This window comes from Dysidea avara, chromosome 6, assembly GCF_963678975.1.
Source record: "Dysidea avara chromosome 6, odDysAvar1.4, whole genome shotgun sequence".
In the NCBI taxonomy this organism is placed as follows: domain Eukaryota; kingdom Metazoa; phylum Porifera; class Demospongiae; order Dictyoceratida; family Dysideidae; genus Dysidea; species Dysidea avara.
Window position 1 is genome coordinate 10,942,416 of NC_089277.1, and position 25,252 is coordinate 10,967,667.

The 25,252-nt window shown below is 37.1% G+C and overlaps 1 protein-coding gene and 1 long non-coding RNA gene across 3 annotated transcripts in view; both read left to right on the forward strand.

The window, feature by feature from the left end:
* The window catches only part of LOC136258921 (dnaJ homolog subfamily C member 8-like), a 110,723-nt gene extending 100,016 nt beyond the window's left edge, over positions 1-10,707 (forward strand). The window contains exons 4-9 of one of the 2 annotated variants that reach the window (XM_066052310.1): positions 387-453; positions 3,217-3,311; positions 5,830-5,898; positions 5,985-6,076; positions 6,896-6,971; positions 10,333-10,707. In XM_066052310.1, coding sequence (XP_065908382.1) covers positions 387-453; positions 3,217-3,311; positions 5,830-5,898; positions 5,985-6,076; positions 6,896-6,971; positions 10,333-10,437 — 504 coding nt within the window. In that variant the 3' untranslated portion in view covers positions 10,438-10,707. The remainder of the gene's footprint in view (positions 1-386; positions 454-3,216; positions 3,312-5,829; positions 5,899-5,984; positions 6,077-6,895; positions 6,972-10,332) is intronic. The other variant, XM_066052311.1, reaches the window with a different exon arrangement.
* Positions 10,708-17,432: 6,725 nt separating this feature from the next.
* Positions 17,433-23,246, forward strand: LOC136258849 (uncharacterized). Its single transcript, XR_010703025.1, has 4 exons — positions 17,433-17,612; positions 21,399-21,463; positions 21,513-22,261; positions 23,147-23,246. It is a non-coding gene; the product is annotated as an uncharacterized lncRNA (long non-coding RNA).
* Positions 23,247-25,252: the final 2,006 nt, after the last annotated feature.

Consider the following 25,252-nt stretch of genomic DNA (forward strand, 5'->3'; position numbering starts at 1 on the left):
GCTAACAATGGGAGGAGGCAAATTTTTGTTGCTTACATTTACCTGCCAAAGTTTTCCCTCCATACCACACAACATGTTTCCACTATATAAACACTACACAACACCTACACATTATCACTGATGGTATGTTCCTATCTTATATGGTGACCACTAGTCTGTGTTGTTATTAGCTGGTCAACAGTTATTGTAGACAGTTAGTTTACTAGTAGACATGATGGTACCCATACAAGCCATCCTGCTGTGTACCATGTACTGATCTGTCCTCAACTATTTGTAGAGGAGGTCATGTGACCTCTATAAGGCTAAGGGTCATACATAGTGTATGTTTGTTAACAGTCATGTATAGTATATGTCATGACCTCTGATATGTTATTGTATCTATGTAGTTGTCAATGTTAGTTCATCCTGATAAGAACCCTGGTGATGTGGATAGAGCACAGAAAGCATTTGATGGTATGTAGTGTGTGTGTGTGTGTGCGTGCGTGCGTGCGTGTGTGTGTGTATATAGTAGTGTAGTGTAGTGCGTTTGTGTAGTGGGTGTGTGTGTAGTGCAGTGTGTGTGTGTAGTTGCGTGCATGTGTGCATGCATGCGTGTAGTGCTTGTAGTGTAGTCTGCGTGTAGTATAGTGTGTATGGCTGTGCATAGTGTAGTGTAGTGTAGTGCGTGTGTGTGTGTAGTGTAGTCTGTGTGTAGTATAGTGTGTGTGTGTGTGTGTGTGTGTGTGTGTGTGTGTGTGTGTGTGTGTGTGTGTGTAGTATAGTGTGTGTGGCTGTGCGTGTGTGTAGTGTGTGTGTGCATGTGTGTTGTGTGTGTTTGTTTGTTTGTGTGTTCAGTATGAGTGCTATAGTGTGCATGTGTTACATTTTTTAACATCTGTAAAATTTATTAATTTAAAATGAACTAGGGTTCCAGTGACAAAAAGTACTAAACAAGAAATATGCATGATGATGGCTATTACTACGAAATAATAATTTTATTGTACTAGTTTGTTAACTTTTTATAGCATAGCTATGTTATACATGTGTGGCTGTGACTGCTTTATTAGAATATCTCAATCTCTCTGCTTGTCTCAAATGAGCTACGTATTAGAGTAAGGGGTGTGGTTTGCCATGTCTAGTAAATTACAGCTAGAGGCGTGTTCACAGAGTACACTTATGGTTATTTAAATGTGAGGCACATGTTCTGATCGTTTAGGGGTGTGGTCAGATCAGCAGTCATTTTATAAGTGCGGTTACATGTATCTACTCCACCTGCAGTGTTCAAATAGTTGTGTAACACTTTCACACCTCAGACCAAAGAAGCCGCCTTGGCTACATTTCATATTTAGCCCAGTTAGCCGGGCTACATACGAAATGTAGCCGGTCTACAACTGGGCAGTGATTGTATAGACGTTGATGCTGAAATCGATTGTGGGGATCGATCAACACTCCATGTATTTCGCTATGAAAACCACTCAGATGGAGAGTGTTTTGTTATCCTCGCCATCCTACAAGTTGAAAAACGTTGGGTTAAGGTGAAAACATTCGATTGTTTCCACACGTTTTCAAATACGGACACGCCCCCATCGGACACGCATGCTAACACTCTGCACGGAGTAACCACTCTACAAGCAAGCTTACCTGTCTAGGCCTTTAGTGAACTGCGTAGTTTTCCCATAAACGATTCAATAGCACTGATTAAAACATTAAACTCGCGCAACGGAAATTCTCCATGATATCTCTAGCTATAGGGTATGTCCGTTTATCATAAGCGTTTATCATAACCAGAACGTACTAGCTGCTGACCCATAATCAAAAATTTTAGGTATGCATATATATAATACATTCGGTGGCTGCACTCGTATTGGCTTGGGTGATTGAACAGGCTATTAGCCTAATAAGTGTTACATATTAGCTGTAACATGGGCATTTGGGCTTTGCCTGATATGTATGCCCTCATGCCCATGTTACAACTATTACTTGTAACATCTAAATGTGCTCCTCTAAGGAAAGTGTTGATGTAGAAAATTAACATGTCAGTATGGTTCCTTGCATGAAGAAGATGACATATAACTAAATAAATGCAGACTTGTCAGAACCACATGTCACCAGTGAGTTTGTTATTGTAACATGGAATGGTGGCTGTGTGTTGCTCCGTTTGGCCTCTAGCATTGCAACTGTGATCAGACAGGGAGTGAGGCAGGCAGACAAAAATACAAGTTTTGATGATTTTTAAAAATTCAATATATATTAAGAGAACTTTTAGGAGAGAACTTTTAGGAAATGCGTGTTCACACAATATGGGCACGCATGGTGACACTAGGTGGGGTAACTTAATTCTTACAGCCTACAAATAAACATAGATTAAAAGTGTGTTAACTGGACTACTTGGAGAAGGTTAAATGAACACTGTAACTACAGTGGCTTACTTGTTATGAAGTGATAAACAGCGATGAGTCGTGTGTTTGTGTTTCAAAATTCTTGCCATGTCTTTTAATTTCGATTGTGGGTTTACTCATGAGTCATATATGGCCTGATAGAAAATTTCACGAGGAATCGAATGAAAAGTTGTTGCAGAGTGATAGGAGCAACTATCATTGAGTTATCTACCATTTTGTAAAGATATGTAAAGGGTTTGCCTGTTTCCTTACTGAAAAGTTATTTTCACGGCAAGTTTTAGCCTCACCATTTAGTATTAGGGCAAACCCTAGGTATCATTTTAATCCTTGTTACATCATAAGTAGAATGACGTAAATTGCATAACCATGGGATGGACGCTTCGAAAGTTACAGTGCTTTGTGCAAGGCATGCGTCTTAAGTTTAAATCCAGTTTTCTGGATTGTGCGGGCTTAAGGGTTAATATCCTGCCACCTGTGAGTTTTTAATGCTGGATATACACTAAGGTTATTCCATAAAGGTGAGTTTTGTTGCGTATGGTGTTTCTATGATGGTTTTTAGACATGGTACTTTTAGCAGTGCCTGTCACTTTACGGGTGAACCCTACTACCGTACTGTTTGATATTGCAGCTAGAGTCTGTGTTGTATTTATTAGCCATTGCATTTGGAAGTAAATATCCTAATAGAACGGTCACAGATATTTTATTCTAATAAAGCAACTTTACCATAAAAGGGAAGAGTTTATAGTACTGCTCTAAAGCACAACAGGCAATTACACAAAATTAGTAGTCCCAATGGTATATAGTTCCTAGTGGTTAAAGTGTTATATGTACATTACAGCTGTCAACAAGGCCTACAAATTGTTTGAAGATGAAGAACAAGTAAAATACTGTGAGGCCATAGTGGAAGAGGCTCGCTCCCAGCTGGAAACAAAGGTGTGTATTTTTGTGTAAACTGTAAAATGTAAGATTGTATATTAAACATTGAGACAAATTCACTGGTCAACTGCTAAATGATGTCTTCGGCTAAGCATAACTCATTCACTGTTTGTCATCACTTATAGACCCAAGATGTGCCCAACTGCAGCAGTTACAATGGGTACATCCTGAACTTACCTTTGTCCTCCTTTGTGTCCTATTTCTTTCTCCACTACCGTTGATTTGTGGGTAGTACATAATGTGCTGACTATTGCAGAAATTGTCTATGTAATTTCTGTAGTAACCAGATTGATTTCAGAGGCTTTTCTTATACTGTCCTTTGATTGTAACACTGTGTAATGGATGGAAGATACAGTAACTGAAAATGAAGTGGAATGACTACTTAGCTTTTAGTAATTGATAGTCATGGTGCACATTCAGGTGTGAAATGATAATGTCTGGTGCCATTCTATCCTTTGAAGTTGTAGGCCACTCTGATGGCATTCTTAGGCTTGAACCTACAGGGTCGGGTCATCCAGGTCAACCGAGTCACGTTTTGTCTGGGTAATCCTGGTTCTGACTTGATTATTTTAGTCTGATCTGAATTGGATTACATGTGAAATGAATTAATTAGTTTGCTAATATGTCATCCTGCTACAGCCCAGCTTCTTTCATGAGCCATGCCTACTTATCGAGATTAGTGTCTGTAGGCATATGCGGAGCCACACCATTCAGCCATGCTCATTTTTCAGTAGTATTGAAGTCTGTACTAGTAGGTATGCACGAATCCACATACATTGCTGTCTGCAGGACAGGCTTACATGGAGTCATACCCACTAATTAATATATGAAAAATTATAAATTTAAAAATGAATAGGAATCCAAGCAGACCAATGGTAGCTATTACAGCATAGCTCGGTGGGAAATCCCTACTTTGGCATGGTATGTTCAATGCCAAACTAGTAGGGATTTCCCACCGAGCTATGCTGTAATAGCTACCATTGTTCATCTCTTGTTTCACTACTTTTTATCGCTTGGATTCCTACTTCATTTTTAAATTTATGATTTTTCATATACTAGTTTGTTTAGGTTTTTGTTAGCTAAGGCATACAGCTAGCTATAAAACGTGTGACTGTTCTATTAGGATGACTGCTGTATTAGAGTATCTGGAGTCAGCCTGCAAAGATGTGCGCTTGCCCAAAAGGGTGTGTGGTTTCGATCAATTATAGAGTATCTTGAGTCAGCCTTCCAAATTGAAGGTGTGTGGTCACTGAAATACAGCTAGTGTGCCATCGTGATTTCAACCGATAGATCGATAATGCGTAGGATAAAGAATGGGTGTGATCTTGTGACGTATCGTGAAAGCTATCTAGTACCGGTACTTCCGTACAGTAGCCTATGTCATAGATTATATAAGTAAGGAATATATAATCTAGATTATATAAGTAAGGAATATATAATCTATGCCTCCGTACACAAGCGTCGTCTAAGCACCTTAAATAATCTTGTGGCATCTATTATGCTGCTTAAAGAAAGTGTTGCTATGGAAAATTAATGCCTCGATATGGTTGAGGAAGACAAGCAGCCTGATGGAAGATAAAAGAAAAGACAAGGCGCAGAGGGTACACACTCGTCTGAACCCCAAAAGGCACATCTCACTGGTGAGTTTGTTATTGTGGCATACAATGGTGGCCTTGCACTGCTTCATTTGGCCTCTAGGCTTGCGACTGTGGTCAGTCAGTCAGGCAGTCAGTCTAAAATTCAAGTTTTTGGCGATTTTTTAAAATTCTGTATCCGGCCACCTGTAAGTTTTTTTTGTTGTATTTAATGTATTATATGGACTAGTACTATTCCGTAAAGGTAATTTTTGTATCGTAAGATATTTCCAGGATGATTTTTAAAGGTGGAATTTTGGGTGGTGCGCAAAAATTTCACCTGGATTCCTACTTAAACAGTACAACTGTACCATTTGACAGTTGTTTTACAGGGCTTGCAGAAGTCCAGCGTCTTTTGTTAGCCACATCCACTTAATGTCAGGAATGTTTGATACTGTTTGTAAAGCATGTGTGGAGCCACTCTAATTTATCAGTAAGGTCAGTTTAAGCCACACTCACGTACACTGGAAACGTATTTTACTATCTGTTTTTGTTTAACTACCCTTAACACTAGTTCAGCGCTCAAAATGCAGCTCTTGGTAAGTATTTTCTTTTTTTTATTGATGATGTCATATGATATTTCTATGATGGTGTTTATATGCAGCATTTTTAGTGGTGTATGTCACTTTAGGAGGAACCCTACTAAACAGTATTTACGTACTGTATAATACTGTGATGGTCCATACTTGAATTGAAAATTCTTATAACGTACTTGTACAAGTGTGACCATTGACAAGTGTCCTGATCATTGTATCAAAGTGTCCTTAGTAGTAAGGTGTCCTGATCTCAGGGGTCTAAATGTATTTACCCTAATACAAATGCATAAACATGTGTCCTGATTATCAAGCTGTTTTACCAGTTATGTTTCTATATTGTGACAGATAATAGAGAAACGTAAGGAGGCTAAAAAGAAAGGCAAGGACTTGATAGAGGAAGACATGCCTGAGGAGGTGAGGGTCACATCATATATTGTAATTGACTACTACTGTAGGATATGACATACACTAGTTATGTGATGGTGTGATTTTCCTTATAGTATTCTAAACAACTGAAGAAGTTGATCACAAAGTTGTTTGCTGATATTGAGATTAAAAAGAAGGAAATGGAAAAGGCTGAGGAAAGAGACAGGTAAACTTATTGACAACAATACTGTTTTCATAGCTTTTGTTGGTCCATGCTCTCCTGTAGATGATAAGTTGTATACTTTATATACAGTGAAGGCCACCTTTCTTGTATGACTAACTTGTTGTAGTGAGATGTAGGGTAATGGCCGGGTTTCACAGAGAGTGCTGTATTTGGTCATTGGAAGGTTTCTATTGAATTATATATTACACACCCAACCAGAGCAGATTATAACTAGCACTTTCGTTGATCTGACATTATGTCAGATCAAAGTCAAAAGTTGATCTGACATGATCTGACATTGTATGACAATGCATGTGCAAAGCAGCTATGTTAGTGGGTGTGGGATGCCAAGCTTTGGGATGTGGCAGCATGCCCTTCAGGAAAATTCTAAAACCTTTGTATAGCTGGAATCAACGAACAAAACTTAGAATGAATACGTTCAAACTTTTTAAAGTACTGTACAGACGAAGGTGACCACACAACATCACAATAGTCAGTAAAGGAAGGACAAAAGCACAACACAATTTCCCCTTTAGGTACACTATTTTAGAAGCACTTTGACTGCTCTATTAGAGTAGCTGAATGTTCTATCAGTGTATTTTTTAGGGAAAAGTAGTCAGCCATTCTTGACCGGTTCAGTTGGTAATTGGGCTGTCTTCAAGCTAATTTGTCAATAAATGTCTGATGGCCAACCATTATAATCTGCTCTGCACCCAACTCAGCCATGGGTTATAGTTATCAAAACACAAGGTGGTCTTCATGAGGTTCCATTGTGGAGTAGTTTATCAAATGTAATTAAATGTGTTCTTATGTTATCTGTAGGAAACGTCAACTTGATGAGGAGCAGAAACAGATCGATGCCATCAAGAAGGAGAAGGAATGGAAACAGGAATGGGATGTCAGTATACTGTTTGTGTGTGCGTATTTATCTCATATTTAATGTATACCATGGCTTTGAGGGATTTTGTTGATATATGCACCCAAAGCATGAGGGCCGCATGCCCGAGGGCTAAGCATGTATATATCAGCAAACCCGACACAGTTGTCACTCGTGGTGTAAGTGATAGGTGAAAGAACTACATAGCACTCATCCTGTTTCTTTTATACATCAGTGTCTGATGATTGATAGTGGTTTTAATAGCGTGGGTAATGGCTGTTAGAACGTTGTTCATACGTCAGTATGCTTTACACACAGATTATAGTCAAAGTGTTATCCTTCTGATTTTCTTCTATGAGTTATTACTACCCCCTAGAACTAAATGGTCCCCCAAAATACTGCCACCAAACTTCATCATACAAATTATTGTGCAACAAGAGTTTTAGTATTTCTAAAGCAAGTAAACCCACAGATTTTTTTTTTAATTTTAATTTTTTACTTTTAAATTACCAAAATCCAAGTTTTAGTCTGCTCACTTCACTGACCACATTTGCAAGGCTAGAGGCTAAATGCTGAATTGTACAGTCACCATTTTATGCCACAACACCTAGCTCACATCTGAAATGTTTATGGTTACAACAAGTGTCTGCTCTCCTTTCCTTTTACTTTCACTCATGCTGGCCGTCATCTTGATGCAACTGAGCCATATATCAAGGCATTAGTTTTCCATAGTTACACTTTTCTTAAAGAGTGTATTTAGATACTGCAAAATTATTTGAAGCACTTGTACTACTGTAAGAGGTAGTGTAGACCCAGTAGATACCTGTAGCTGTGTGATACGTAGGTTTGCCACTGAAAATAGAGCACGATCACCATACTCCTTAATGATCTAGATGCACTCATTAATGGTCTAGCTGCACTTATAAAATGATAGCATGGCGACCATGTCCCTTGAAATATCACATAGGCCAGAGACTCAGTTGATACAGCAGTAGAGTGTTATTGATATGTCATTATGCTTCCACACACAACACCAGAAAAGTTGCAATTGTATGATCTAGTGTTTAGTTTTACCGTTTTGTACTACTTTAAGCTACTAACATTGTTATTGGGACAGTAAGTAAGTTAATACATTAAATTAAGTACTTACAGTAGGACTGTAAGTTACTCACCTATTTACATAAATCTAGTTGTACTGTTTGTGTCATTCTGTGGTCTGCTCAATGGCTGATATGTGGTCGGTAGAAATAAACATTCATGCATTGCCCAAACGATTATTTAACTGATTATTTGTCTTAGAATATCAACCAGTAACTACACTGAGCCTATCCTAACCTGTAAACCAAAACCCACAATTTAATGCTCCATGTCACTTAATACAAGTACACAAAAAAATTTAAATTTTCAACTAGAGTAGGGACCATAGCACATCGATAAAAAGTACTGAAACAAGTTGGACTACTAGTCCATGATATTAAATCACAGTAAAACAATAAGAAGTGTTATATCCCTACTGTGCTTGAGTTATCAATGTGCTATAGTCCCTACTCTAGTTGAAAATTCCAAATTTTTTCATGTACTTGTTTGTTAACTTTTTTTATTATTATTATGACTAGTGAACCCATGCATACCACATCTGAAATGCCCAGCCCCTTATTGTCTGAAAAGTGAACTATCCATTACGCTTCGTTGCCAGCTATGTTCAACCCATTGCAGGACTGGAGCCCATAGATTTTGAGTGGTCTGGCCATCCATGGGCTGCAATAAAGGTCATAGTCATGCACACTACTCAGTTTTTATTGATCTAATATGATCTGTAAATCAGACATTATCTGCTTTGGTGTGTTACTTAACTGCATGTGCTATAAGTACACATAGCATGCTAAGCTAGAGGGGTCAGTGGGCATGCTCCCCCAGTGAAACTTTTGAAAATAGATACTCTGAAATGGTATCTGGAGGCTATGCAAAGTCTCTTCTTTTTGTTAACATCAATGGTAATTTTGTGCTACATTACCAATTAATTGAGTTTCATATCTGACTATTATAGCTAGTAGCTAATTTTGTTTTCATGATGTATACAAAAATTTCTCAACATGAAAGTTTAGTTTTAGATTGTAACTGCATGTTAATGCATGACGTGTATGATCAATTAGCTCAATACAGTGTGCCATGCAGATGACTCACTGGGTATTTTAAGACAGTTAACACATATGTCATGGCTTAGACTATAAGTACTGAATGCTTTATTAGAGTATTACGATGACTGTTCTATTAGAGTATATTTTGGTGACTGCTCTATTAGAGTATCTTGATCTTTTCACTAAAATCAAGTAGCTGGTGATTGGCTGGACTGTGGGCTCTGGCCCTGACCCATTGCACAACATTTCAAATCAAGAACTGTTCGTAAAGCACCTCTGCAATCCACGCATACCAATAGAAAGAAATCGTGCCATGCACCCTAATTATATTAATTATCGTCTGAAAAGTGAAGTATCCATTATGCTTCGTTGTTGGCTATGTTCAACCCATTACACAGCAGTACGAATCAAGAACTGTTTGAGAGCACCTCTACTTTCAAATTAGCCACTATGAAAAATACAGACGATTTCCGTTATGAAGGGAAGCCATCACGTGCTATCGCCAAATCGACACTTCACTGTCAGCAAAGATGAATGGGACACAAAAGAAGACACTGGTAAGTCCATGAAGAATGCATTGTACGTACTGCTGTATGCCAAAAGGCACCTGTCGGGCCGAAGCAACATCAAACAGTGAAAAATCAAGCCCATAGCCTTAGCCGTTATCGAGTTACGCTTGTCTGAAGGCATCAGGCAGTCAGTCAGTCAGTAAAAAATTCCATTGAATAAAAAAATTGTAAAATTCCGTAACAACTTGTTGAAAGCGTTTCGGGTCGATCTGAAAGTTTTTTTGGGCTTAGTTTTACCTAACCAATACTGCTTCATCATCGTCTGGGAAAATTGAGGTTGGTTTTCAGGTGATATTATTTCGTGGGCGATGTCTACTCCTTTGTGGTCCCTACTATACAGTACTATCGTACTGTATGATAAAGAGTCAAAGTGTATCATATCTTTACACTGGTTGGGCATCAAAGCCATGAGCAATCCACATTCCCATGATATTGCTCAGGTAACATGTGACTGAGCGTCGCCTTTGAACACCCATGCTAAAGTGATATGCACACTGTATAATATGTGCCATTGCTATAAGAGTCCCCAATGGTGTTATGTCAATACAGTGTCACATCTGAGAATTTCTGTAATCAAACTATTCTATATATAAGCTTGCCACAAATATGATCTCTTTTATGTACATTTAGATGTTTCTCTGTGTTGTTATATTGCAATGTCATCATTGTATATAGGCTGGTCGTGATGACAGAGTTGGTAACTGGAGAAGTTTTCAGGGGAAGAGGAAATCCAAACTACTTAAACCTCCAAAGTTAAAGACAGAAAAAAGAAACACATAAGCACACAACATATTTACGTCATACATAATTACATGTGTTCTCAAATTAGTTACAGTAAGGTTAACAAAACTGTTTCATTATTTGTAAGATGTAGCTATGGATTAACTCTACAAATGTACATTAGATTACACCCAACCACTTTAGATTACTTCACTGGACTACCTGGATTATGACACAGAGTCATAAATGAAAATAAAAGTGGATGTAAGACATCCCAAAGCTATATAAGTGATGACTTGCAAGTATCAGCCACATACCATATTGTTACATACATGTGATGTATATACTGATACAGGGAGGATTATTTCAATGTGTACATCAGAGACTTCTGACTTTGTTAAGCTCCTTATAAGGTGCTTAAGCTGATTTTGTGTCACTTATAGGTGTAATATTAAATGTATTTCATGTGTGCTTTGCATGCAATATTATATACACATGTGTAGTGATTTGTTAGAGTTATCATTAAACTTTTATTAACAAAAGATTTCACTATACACTATGCAGTCTATGCTAGACTATGACATTGATGGTCTGGTGAACTGAAAGGTGTTGATGAAACAGTGGCACTTGATTCTGTGGAAGGGAGGTGGCTAAAATCATACAAGAGCTATTTCTATGGTCACCACAGTTCAACTGATATGTTAATATGTACACAATGATTTTCATTCTGTTGGATATAGCTACCTGTGGTGTGAATGGTTTACCATAGCTATTAACAATGGAAACTGTTGTTATGGACACTCTGAAATTTGCTTGACAATTATCTGTTCCATTAAATTTTAAGGTCAAGATATGATAGACATCACAACTATATATAAAGTCACATAATATATAGTCAGTGATGATTGTAGACCTGACCTACATACAGGAGTAGGACATAGCATGACTATTGTTGTATGACTGTGATGTAGAGTAGAATTTCAGAGGGTGCGACTCCCAGAAGCCATTTGCAGTTTGAAGGATTGCCTAAGCGTTATGCTAAAAACATGAAAAATGCTTACAATGCCAATCTACACTGCAAGATTTTTCAAAACTTATTTTTCAGCAGGGTGGTGTCTATGTTCATTCATATGTAGTGCATGTATGAGGTTACAATAAACTTGATGACTTGTGGAAATGTTTAAGCACTGAGTGGTACACATGACTTATGTAATGTCAAAATACAGAGGGGTGAAGTACCTACCCATAAGCAAATGTGATGCTTTAATTTTGTGTAATGTAATCCATCTAAGCCATAATGTGACAAAAACCAGAAACATGAGCACAACAAATACACCCTATGTCACCCTATTGGTTAGGAGTGTTATTGTAATTATTCAAATGCAATTCCGTTTTTAGCTGTCAACTCTCCCACCCATAGTCTAGGGTGTAGGGAGGGGATTCCCAAGGGTTTCAGAAAAGCCCTTCGAAATTTGGATTTGTAACATGAACTAGCTAACACCAGTTTGGCAGCACAAAAGTGAATGAGTAACAGCATCAACATGCAATGCAGCACAACAGTTTATAGTAACACAAAATTTACATTTTCATCTCTCAGGGAAGGACCTACATACAGAGAGGATATAAACCCAAGATACTGCAGTCACCAATACTTTAATAAAGCAGTCAAGTATACAGGGATTTGTGGAGTTCATGCATCATTACAATTTAAGTGCATGCACACTTGGATCAAGAAAACAATCAAGTTTTGTTTACTATTTGAGCACTCCAAGTAACCAAACATCTATTTTGGATAGTGGTCGTTCTTCAGGACATCAGAAGAAACAAAAATTGGCAAGTTATATAGTTAAAGTAGCCATTGTGACAAATGTATGCATGTGCTTAAATTTAAAAATTGCAAGAACTCCACAATTTCCTGTACTGTAATAGGGCATTCATGTAAATATCTAAGTAGCTACTAACAGATTTATCAATGTAGAAAATGATGTAGAGTGTTAAATTTTGGGGTCTTCATTGAGTGCAGCATTATAATGTGGTGATACATGAAAAGCTGAATATGAACTTTTACTGATAGTCCACATGTAGTGCTTTAGTCATTATGATGTGAATACAATAGTCCTTGATCCTGTATTTATATTATGTACTTACGAAAGTGTACAAGACACATTCTCGATACACTATATTGTAGCAAAATATTATATGCTTTGGTTGTTTACAAGTCATCATCCATTTTCATTACTAGATTCATCCCACTATCAATAATGGGTTTGTGTTCACTTGGATTTCCTATAGCTGAAAAGACTTCATAAATTAGATCAACCAGTGGGTAGACAGCTACGTATTTTGTAACCATAATACACTAACTGTCGATTGGAAAAGCATTATCTGGCTTCCTTGGGTTTACCACTAATATATTCACAACACTATCCAATCAAACAGGATTCCAATACCAAAGTACAGCAGAATTTTTACAGCTTCATTTTGGTGCCCAATTGTGCCGATTTTCATGGGCTTCCTAATAGTACAATTTTGAAATTCATAGCTTATTGGCAAGTTATTGGCATTAAAGAAGGTCCAAGTGAATATGAACTATACATAGCTGTGTCCCAGGATTATACAAATAATATGATTAGAGTTTTGGATTGAAAACCTGGTTATGCCCCTGACAATAGTGTAAAATTGTCAATAATCAATTAAAGACTATGTAAGTATAAAACAGTGAAACAAAAACAACAAATACAATGCTCTGTCAAGTTTAAACAAAACACGAAGGATGCACTTTGGGTGACAGAATTCCTATAGGTAATAGAAAACTTTGTGGATCACATGATCTTATTTTACATTCATCAAAATTATCTCTGATCAGATGTTGAGTCCTGGAAACGATCGTAATATTTGATGAAGTGAATTATTACAACATATACCTGTAACTTGGTGCTAGTGTTACCATAAAATCATGTAATCTTGTGTCTGGACTTCAATTGTGGTTTGCCTCTATTTTGAAGTCTATCTCTTGCCCAGCACTTGTGATAATACTTCACTTGTCCAACTGCTCAGATTTTCTATCATATTTGGCAGGAAACTCTACAAGTACTGCATGGGAGTGGTCTGAAAGGTATTGCAATTTTTGGGTAAATTTCATACACATACTTGCTATCCTTGATGAGTTATGCTGACTTGCCTGAATTCTTTAAAATTGTTTATCTCAAAACTTCTAATGTGCAATTTGAATCATTTTTCCAAACTCCGTTCACACATGTAGCTATAGTTCATGTGTGCTTTGTACAATGTAGCTATAGCATTGGACAACCGACATATAATAAATTACATGTGTTACCTGTGTTATCTGTGATGGTGCATGTTTGTATGCATGTACTAGATACAGGGTGCATGTCTGCCAGGATTCAGTGAAATAGTATGCTGGAATTGTGAAATGGAGAGGTAATTTGATAAGCACTCACCTCTTTTACCTCCTAGCAAAGACCACCTCTTTATCAAGACCATTTAACTTAATGTCTAAAGTGCTTTTATCTTGTTTTTTTAGAGTACATCCCCATAGGATTGTCTTACACATTTTCTGATTATGATACAATAATATTAAACAGCTTTGCCATACAAAAAAGATGTGTCCATGAAACTAAAATCTGGTGAGGCCAAGAAATGAATGTTAATATTGGCGGTTAACTATAATTTATGTAACTTTGGTCCTTTCATGCGTGTGGCTGCATTCCTAATTAATTTCCTTTAACTCTAATTGGCTAGTAATTTGGTGCTTTGTCAATAGTCATTGTAGAGGAGAAAAAAGTGGCCAAATTATTAGCCAATTATTAGAGATACAGGGAATTAATTAGAACACGAGTCAATGATAAAGGTCCAAACATTTGTAAACTATAGTTAGTTTCCAGTATCAAGAGTTCATAATATAAAAAGTATATTATGAACTCTTGCCAGTATTAACATTCATTTCTTGGCCTCACCAGATATTTATCCTATTAGTTGTCAGTTACTTTTAGTTTCATGGACACATCATTTTGTACAGCCAAGCTGTTTGTACATGGAGGTCTTGCTGTATCACAAATCAGATATCACTCTGGCTTTTCTAGTCATGTGGCACACACGTGAACTAATCAATAAAACTGTACTATAGGATACACTCTAAAACAACAAGATAGCAACAATCTAGACATTAATTAAAGCAAAACAGTCTTTATAAAGAAGTGGTCTTTGTTAGGAGGTGGTCTATATAAAGTGGTAATCACTGGATGAAATTACTGTTCAATTCCACCATTCCATTCCTCTATAGTATTCCATCCACCAATCCACTATTTCGTTCCACTAAATCCACATTCCCATACATAGGTTTTTAGAGCTATCATTAGATTACTGTTAACCATTTCACTACACTACACTAGATCACATGATGGTCTAGTGAATTGAAAAGTGTTGAAGATGAAACAGTATAACTTGAAGTAACAGGAGGAGGTGACTAAATCATATCACAGAGAACAGGCTGGTAATTTTTATGGCTACCAAAGCTCAATTTAATAATACACATAATAGTTTTCACTCTGTTGTACATATCTGAATATCGTCTTTTGAACTAGTTGCTATGGACACACTGAAATGTGCTAACATCATGAACTATTAAGATAAAGATATGCTTTGGGCTGGGCATGTAAAACAATTATTTTCACTGCTTCTAAAGTGTTAGTGTCTAATACTGGGCTAGACAACTGAACTGACATTTTAACGCAATTTAGGGTATAGAATTACTGTAGCTATACTTGATGACTTGTAGAGAACTAGTTTGTGGAGTATACATATTAAACTGTTAAGGTTAAAGAGTACACAATTTACATGACAAACATCTTGGCTGTCTATCTTTCTGATATGATGTTGATACAGTACCATGATGTAATTCAAAATGTTCTAATGTGGGCCTGCAAAAACAGGGCATGTGAGCATAATAACAATTATATAATTTTGCCTTCAATTTTTAATGATTCACAAGTCACAACTTTTATATCATTAAAGCATCAAGTTTGCTTATGGGTACATGTAGCTATGCCTTATTCACTATGTGTCAATGACATGTGTTGATCTTTTTCTATAACATTCTTTTTATGATGACAATTTACAGTATGACAACAATCTGCTAGCATTATGCTTGATGTTTGTGTTGTGCTCAAAGTTATACATTATAGGTTAGCTGGTACCTAAAGTCTTTACCATTGTTCACTGTAGGTCATATGGATTCATATATAGCTATGCCCTCAATTTGAACAAGTCTATGGATGATTATGTTAGATGGTTTATTAAAAAGACTTACTGTAGTATGTTCAGCAATTATTTATTATACTATGCTATCACATGTACATGTCCAACTGAAAGACTTGCCTGTTGCTTTCTACACCTTAAAAGAGCTGTCATCTAGAAGATTAGTGTTCATCATGTACAATTTAGCCAAGGCACTGCTGCAAGTATTACCCTTGGCCTTATCAATGTCATTTATCACCTACCCAGTTCTCTGTCATCAGTAGTGTACATATGCAGTAAAGATGATCATTAACTTCTATATTGTACAAGCTTGTTACAGGAATAATTTACCCAACATTATTGGATTGTTTCTTTATAGTAATAAGAGAATTTAAACTTGTTTGGTGGTTGGTTGGAATCACTCTGTCACATGTACGGTGCACGTGAGAGTTGTGACTTTGGGAGAATCAGGGTTCCTATAAAATTATAATATTTTGATATAACCAAATGCAATGTCCTATATTCCTAGCTTATGTGATACTTGGTGCTCAGTAGACTGGATCAGCCTTGTGATTGTCCCAATGAAATGTAAGTGTTGTCTGTGGCTATTGTGTTGTTATTCTCCTTATTGTGTTGACTGTTCTATTAGAGTGTTTTACCACAATTTGCAGGTACGAGATAATGTGTAACTCAGTCCAAGACTGAAGGAATTAGAAAGATACCATGTGATGCTGAGGCTGACCATTAATATCAGTATTGGGACAACACTCACAGTCTCCTCCACAATCATTATTTCTATTTGGAAGTGTGTCATGTACTGACTGTTCTATTAGAGTGTTTTATTAGTTTTTGCTATATTACATGTACCAAGCTCTTAAAGCATATCCTGGAGTCCTAAAGTTAACTTAGTCCAGTGTGTATAAGAAGTTGAATGAATGTCATAGATAATTGTTTACGCACTCATCAAAGGCATAATGCTCAATTTATGAACATAAAATTATAATAATAGCCTCATGCTCTAGACATACTTGTACATAAACAGTTGCCCATATCAGTTCAGGTAGTTTAAAGCCACAACAAAACATGTACACATTGCACTAGTGTCATCTTCAGGTGAATATGGTCCATGTTATGCTAAATTAGTTATGAGAATTCTGATTACAGTGGAACCAAAACCCTTGAGACCAGGGGTGGTACAAAATCTCTTAAACTCTGTTTAAATAAACTTTAATAGCTTTTCAAAATTTTCAATATTATAATAGAACATTCACTACTCCAGTAGAGCAGTCATTTCTGTAGTTCGGTTACTGAGAATCCGGAAAAGGACAACTGAGGTTCCACTGTACTGATATCCCACCATTTATAGTAGGCCTACCGTATATGACCGTATAGAAGCCCGGGCGTTTATTTCCTATAAATCATTTTTGACCCGGCGTTTAAACGAGACCGGCGTTAATTTGGACCCGGGCGTTTATTTCTTACTAGCCACTCGTTGAGAATGATAGGTGCCAGTAAAGTACCTACGAAATACGAAATCCATAGCCCATCACGTACATAAACCCATTTGGACTCCTCTGCTGGGTGAAACATTGGAAGCCGGGCGGAAAGATGACAATAACCACGATAAATACGCTATGGCCATCACCAGAAGAGAAGGCATAGTCGAACAAGACAAGACATCATAAGACTGGTGACAAGACATCACTGTATAGTTAGCACCTGGCACGAGTTTAGAACCCCTTTCTACGGTGGCCCTGGAGGTCGCGCTATGCGCTATGTGACTAGCCGTAGCGCTATGTGACAACTGCTATGTGCCATGCGCTATGTGTCCTTTAAGCGCCCCAAGACCGCCTGCTTCGTTTAGGACAGGAATAACCCTTTAATCTACTGATGAGCGAAGTCATCAGTGCTACTGGGCATTCTTTTGGACTTGACGGTCTCTAGTAAGATGATAACGACGGAAAACATCAATCATTAAGGTGTGTGTGTATCAATAAGAACAATTCACTCTTGGGTGGTTTAACACTGTAGTCATAGACATACAGACCTTAGATACCTAAATTTATGGTAACAAAGTTTGTCATTTAATCTTATTACGTGCATGAATGACAAGGATGATGCCAAGTGAAGCTTTGTCCAGCTTCTGCACTAGCATTTGCATAACAAAGAGTTAAATTTAGTGTAATTAGGCCCCTATTTGGTGATTATTAGTTTCTCATTCACCGCCGCATCCTTCTTAGGCTACCGCATGGTAAGCCATTATTTACTCTGCATGCTTAGAAGAACACGTGATACTGAACTGTCATATTTTGTATTGAAACACGATGGAATTTTTTAATCAACGCTACAGTGCACTATACTATGCATCACCAGGAGAACTGTTGTTTACTTGCTAAATTACTTCTATTTTCGACAGTTTTTCAACATTCAACTGAAATCCCGCTATGATGAAGTCAATAGAGCACAATTGCAACTAAAAACCAATGTTAATTTGTGGGAGGAAAGGCCACATAAACTTAATTATTAGTTTCTAATCCCCGCCCACATCACCATTTTTCTTACCTCATCAAGGATTTTTTGTACCACCGGTGGCTTAGTGCAGCCATCCAGCATCTTTTGAAGTTGATACCTTGCTAGAGCAACTGCATTCTGAGTCATTTTAGCAAGTTAATTCAGCCATCTAGTTAGTAAAAAATAAAATAAAAATACGCCCTCCCGCACTGGTATTTTGAGTGCAGGAGGATGAAAAACTAATAATTAAGTTATGTGGCCAAAGAAAGAAAATTTGGACATCAGTGTATTAATGTTATAATGGCCTAATGGTAATGCCCTCCCGCCCGCATCATAATAATTAGAAAGACTGGATGAGAAACTAATAATCACCAAATAGGGGCCTTATTTTAAACCTTTGTTAATGTTCCACTATGAAGAATTTGGTGCTGCAAGAGGAATCCCATTATATCATAGAAACAGAGGAAGTCCTATAGTACTCTGATTAAAGATAATGGGCCAATAGTGGTCACTTTTGCTAATGCTGACCAGAGTGGGCAATATCTATATGCGACTGGGCCTGCAAAAATAGGGCGTGTGGGCACATGATTTTTACCTAATTTTTCAAGGTTTCATCACTCATAACTTTTTGTAATTGCAATGCAATTTTCAGCTCTTAGTAAACATTTACCGTATAGCCTAAATATTTCAAGGTTGAGCAGTGTTGCTAAAAATAAAATTTTCGCAAACACTCCCAAAATGTATTAGATTATATGGAGGTCTAAATATTTCAAGGCTAAAATTTTTGCTGATAACCCCCAAAACTGCAAAATCAACGAAAATTTTCCCCTTCGAAATATTTAGGCTATACGGTAATTGAATTTATGATGTAATCTACAGAATGCAAATATTGTATTCCAGTGCTGAGATATAACCTGTTATGTGAAGAAGTGTAGTTTGTGCCTACATGTCCTATTTTCGCAGGCCCAGTCACATATTGTTATTGACAGGCTATACAATCCCATCACAGCCTAATCTATAGAGATATGCACAACTTTACAACCAAAAACATTCTAATAAAAACGTGATGTCACTATGGTGAACGAATGTATTGTAGGTATGCATATAAAGTGTGAATCGTTACGAGAGTTTCTCCAGAGTTGTAGACTCTTTTACATGTATAACAGAGTAACTGGAACAAGGAGCCCCATCTGTAGTTCATGTGGCAAGTATTAGTCTGAGCCGCATTTGCTACCCGTACTTTTGTATGAGATTCACTATAGTCATTCACCATCAATAATTCTTGGGTACGCTGCTAATCTCATTATGTTATTGATCGTTTTTCGTTCAAATAATAAATGTGCATGACCTCTATTTTGCAGACTGGACTGATGGACTCACGGACTGCACGGGATCAACAGCTAATTCAACATTTTCTTCATTTGTGCATTGTAATCAAGACTAATTCTATGTAAGTATTACCACAAACCAATCAATTCACATTTTCACACGTAGTACTAGATGGGACCACAGCCTCAAGTGTAGCGTCTGATATTGGAATACACACTCGTACAAGCCAGCATTTATTTATATATAACAACCAGCTAACCAATCCCACACATGGAACTAGTCTGGGGTACAACCTTAAGTCTAGCTGTCTTTCCCAATTTATTGGAAATGTACAAGACAACCCTGTCTTGGTCACGTGTAAAAAATGGGATAACGCCTCATCAGATAAACTTGAGACAGACGGCCAGACTTGTGGTTGTACCTCTGACTAGTGCAACACGTGAATTGATTAGTTAGCTAGTTGTTATAAAAATTTTTCCACTGATAAGAATGATTTAAAAGAGAATACACACATACAAAAATAAATGATAAATAAAAAGATCAAAGAAAATCATTCAAGTGTATCAATCCTGCCCTCTGCACAAACAAGATCAATGGCAGCAGATTCTTCGAGTCCAAAGTGATGGTAGATCCTCTCAAACATGTAGCAGCTGAGCGGAGTAGTGAAAAACTTAGCTTACACCTTAGCCAGTTAAGGGTCTTACTGTAGGACTGTCCATTTTTTTTCTGACAACTTTTATTAGAATAGCGATAGAGTGGCAATAGCAATAGAGTAGCAATTGTTATAAATGAATGCCATCTATTACAAATGTGTATTCCAATAAATAAATTGGTGCAGACGTTGTACTTGAGGCTGTGGCCCCGTCTAGTATTATGTATGAATTGATTTGGTTTGTGGTAGTATTACAATGTACAAATGGAGAAAACATTGAATTAGCTGTTACTTCCCTGAAGTCCATGAGTCTGCCAGTCCAGTCTGCAGAATAGATTTGGCCTCCCATCAAGTCTTGTGTCTGGCATGTAACATACAGAGGGAAACTTTGGCAGAGGAAAAATTTAATGAATCAAGCAGAATGTCACTGTTGGCAAATCGAGTTATTAGGTCAATGCTGACATACTAATATATATCTACACCCTCTGGAATAGTGAATATGGCATGTAGCACTTGTCACTCATCACATTTTGAGGGTTCAAGGTGAGGTTTGAGGATACCACGTGCACAGTACCTACCTACCTAGCTTAGTAGTCAAGGCAGGCTTGGCTCTAGTTTGATTTTTAAAAAATATTTTTTAATTTTTTTTCCCCCAGGGTATCCAGCACCTCTTGCCACCACCCTTAGCACTAGATGTTGAAGTGCTAGCCAAATGATAGACTAAAAAAATTATTGGATTAAGGAAAAGGCACCTGACCTTCTATCAGAGCAAGGTCAAGAGCCCTATGGCTGGGAAAGCAATTGCTGAACTCAGCAGCAAAAAACTAAGGTGACAGCATAGCCAGGCCATAACACTACTGTAAGGAACACCCCTTTTCAAAGACAGCAAATAGGCCAGACATTTGTAAACAACATTAGTACACCCACTCATTCCACCAAATGTGGAAAACACTAACGGTACAAAAGAGCCCATCTCAACTTCTCTGATCCTTTGCTCATGTTTTAGTTTGATGCCAGTCCCAGTGGCCCTTAGTTGAGCAGAAAACTGTTTAGTTCACGGCTTGGTTCACTGTTTTCTTCACTAGAAAAATAATTGTATGGATGGGAAAAATTTGGCAAATTCATGGGCATTGGCCAAATTTTAACTGTGCCCCCACCCCCTGTGTGTCAGTCATGTGTGACCATTGTCCAGTACATTACTGACTACATATTTTTCCGGTGTGTGTGTTTGCATAGTGTGTATAATATTAACAATTGCTGTATGCTATGGTAGGCAAGTTGCAGTTATCAGTTCTGTTTGATTTTTGTCACATGGTACATGTGGACAATCCTGTCAAGGTTAGCAATCATTTAATGCTGGCCATGTGATCTTGTCAATGGCTCACAGGTAGCAAATACAATTGGCACGGTTTCCAGCCAGACAGCAGTGTGAAGACACTGATTTCTTCTGCAAACGCTTGTTCTTATAGCTAATTGTACTTTACTTTAGAGTAGTTTTGTAGTTGAATAAGTATAACGGCTGTTAAAGTTAATATAGTAGTGCACCTTTTAAAAATTTCAAGGCAGAAAAGTGTGCTTCAAATACATTGTGTCTAACAAGTTAAATATATTATTTGCTGAGCAGTCAGCTCTAATAGTGTGCTCAGCTTCTATGCAAACACTCAATTACAAACACAAATTTAAAGAAAGTTAGTACCTATGATGATAGATGAGCATTTTCTGGCTGCAGTTATATTAATTTTGGCACTTCGCAGTAAAAATGCATCAACTCATGACGGGTTGATGTGGTATCCTTCTACATTTAATGTGTTCACCTAGGTGGTACAGAGAGAAAATAAAGTTATTGCTACATACTTCAGTAAAATTTATGCGAGCAGTAATTTTGAAAAGCTGTATACCAGATTGTGCAAGTTACACCTCTGTGTATTGTCAGTGAAGCCTTGCTAACTCTCGATATATGACTAGAAGAAAAAAAACATTGCTTTTTAAAAATTTCCACCATGTATGTATATGTATCTATTATAACACAACAATGCCAAAGCCGATTTAGAGATGTACCAATCACAGCCAGATCATGTGCTCTCATCATTGTCACCACAGCAGCAGTTACCATGACAACAAGATGGAATCTTTCATGTAATAGTGACCTGTGCCAAAAACAGCCCAGCTGTAAAAAAGGCGAGGCCAAGAATACTTGTACCTTGTTCAGATCTGGTGTGACATGTGATCATGAGGCTATGTATGTAGATGAATTAATGCTGCCAAGAGTATATACTCCCCCATTGTTATATTTTTGATAATACTCATGTCAGAAATGTATAATAATTTATATATAGTTATGTTCATATACCGGTACACAGGCTGTAGTACAACTCCCATTTGCAATCCCCTAGGAACATTTAGATTGAGGTATATAATACCCAGAGTTGGGGTAGTTACTTCGGAAAAGTAACTAGTTACGCGTTACTTTTATCCCATGTAGCTCAGTTACAGTTACTGTTCTAAAGGTAACTAAATACTCTAGTTACTAGTTACTTTCACAGTATAAATTATGACTTGTTTTTAGCTTTTGTAACATGAAATTTTGCTCAGACATATGCACCATTAAGGGATGCAATACATATGTGCACTTAAAATAACATTTCTGTGGCTGTTTCAGGTCAGTTTTAATTATTGCTATGTCTCATACTCAAGCTGAATCATAGAGAACGTTACACAGAATCTGTCTACTTATTGTGGCTGTAGCATATATGGCACAAAAATTGAGGTGCTCTTGCTTTAAAAGCATAATTAGTTATAGTTACAATTGTAACTTAGTTACTTTTCAGACAATAACTCCAAGTTACTAGTTACAAAGCAAGTAACTATTTATATTACTAGTTACTTTAAAAGTAGTCAGTTACATAACTTAGTTACAAAAGTAACTAGTAACCCCCAACTCTGATAATACCTACATATATACGTAAGAACAGTAATTTCATAACTTGGTATAATAGTGCCTGTTTTATTGTTTATACACAGGAGGCTGGCTGTGCAGTTGTGGATCCATACATGTTAATAATACAAGACTACAGACTTACAACCTGTGGCTATTATAAACATCACCTGGTGGGCTATAGCCAAGTATGTTGACACAGAACACTTACTCTGTGATTAACATGCTGATTGGTGTGGAAACATCCCGGGGCAGTGTGCACTCGGCATACTCGAGCAGTGCACACCCCCGGGGTGCAATCACCACTTACCATGTATTTAGTATGTGTGCATACAAAATAGACACGACCATAACAATGTTTTCCTAGCTATACACACCACCCTTCCACCACACCTAGCTCTATTGCCTACTTTTTCCTAGTTCTAACCACAATAACATTTTCCACAAAGCCAGAACGTGTACACAACAACACCAAACAAACAAACAACCATGCAAATATCTACCACATAACATTACACCATTGCCATAAATATACATAACAGCACAAAACACAAATAACATTCATACAGATATCTATACACAAGTACTTTGGGGAAAGGGCAACTGAGGAAATTGTTGGAGTAGGGTGTAATAACTTTTGCACAAGCCAAGCAGACAAGCATTGTGGATATGACATAACTGGATTTACAATTGACCACGAAGCAAATATGTCTTCCAATTAGTACAAGATTGCAGCAACGCATCATATATGTATAGCAACACAACGTGATAGCAGCAACCAATGAATAATCATATAAGTTAAATTTAGCGTAATTGGTTTGGTTTGGCCATGCACAGATAATTAGCACTTCATCCACCCTCACTTGGTCCTCAGTTGCCGTTTAACTATATAGGTGTATCTAAGTTCAATATCAGTAATTGGATGCACAACAACCAAGTAAGCAATGTAACCAAGTTATGCATACAAAGGTTCAATTTTTATTATTATTTTATATAATTATACACATTATATACATACATTATGTGGACAACCGTACAAGCGCATACAACAACATATGCACTGGCACATATACTTAATACATGGTTTTGGGTGGGAGGGAGGGAAAAAAGTTTTTCTGTCCGCCAACACGCCATGCACTATGGCATGATCTCATGATCTCAAACCTGTTAAACCAGTTTATTAAAATGAATCATTATGACATCATTATGTTTCATGTATCCTACAAGATTGGTTCAACTTTTACCCGAAACAAGTGTTGATTTCAGTCTGTGGTGCTAGCACTGCTAATATACAATGCCTCTCTAATGGACCTTACAGTCAACTCAAGGATTCTGTGTTGCTAATTACTTTACTCAAAAAGCTAGTTTATCACTAAAGGATGCTAGCTTCATTTACTATGGTATGGTATGTAGATTTGCACTGTATCCATTCTACGCCCACACCAAGGCATGTTAACTTCAATTTATTGCGTTGCAATAAATTACATCTATGTGAATATGCAGTCTGTAACTACTTCACTCAGCTGTGAGTATAATGTGTCACTCAACCATTAATAATACGTCTTAACTATGTCACTGTGACTATTTAGTCTCATTTGGCTAGACTGCTTTTGTGTTGGGGTAGGCCCAACACCAGTGCCAAAAGAAAAAGTGTGGTCTGGCCACGTGAGAAAAAAATGGTCTGGCCTTGAATAGTATAACCGCAAAGGTAAGGTGAATACAGAAGGCCTATAGTGGTGGCTACCAACCATGAAAAATAACATTGTACAAAACTGATAAATAACAAATAAAAGACTGTGATTAGCTACACAAAAGTGACATAGTACAATTATCAAAGAAATCAGAGCACAAAATTAAACCACCGCTTCAATTTTATTGGAATTTAAACTCAAATGTATTTTTACAAAGTTAATGACAGCAAATTAGCGATTAGGATGTCAATATTCATATTTATTATAATGTCGATATTCATATTTATTATATTTCATGACTGGAATTAAGTATATTCCCTAATTGTTTTAAATACAGAAATAAAAACTGCTAATGAGAAATCCCATACAATATACCATTAATTTTTATTTTTAGGAACATTGTGTATTCATACATTTGAATCCAGTTCTGGTTATCTCACCGCAATTATTTAGTTATGCATGGAAACCTAGAAAAACCTTTTTTTTTTGCATAGTGGTAGC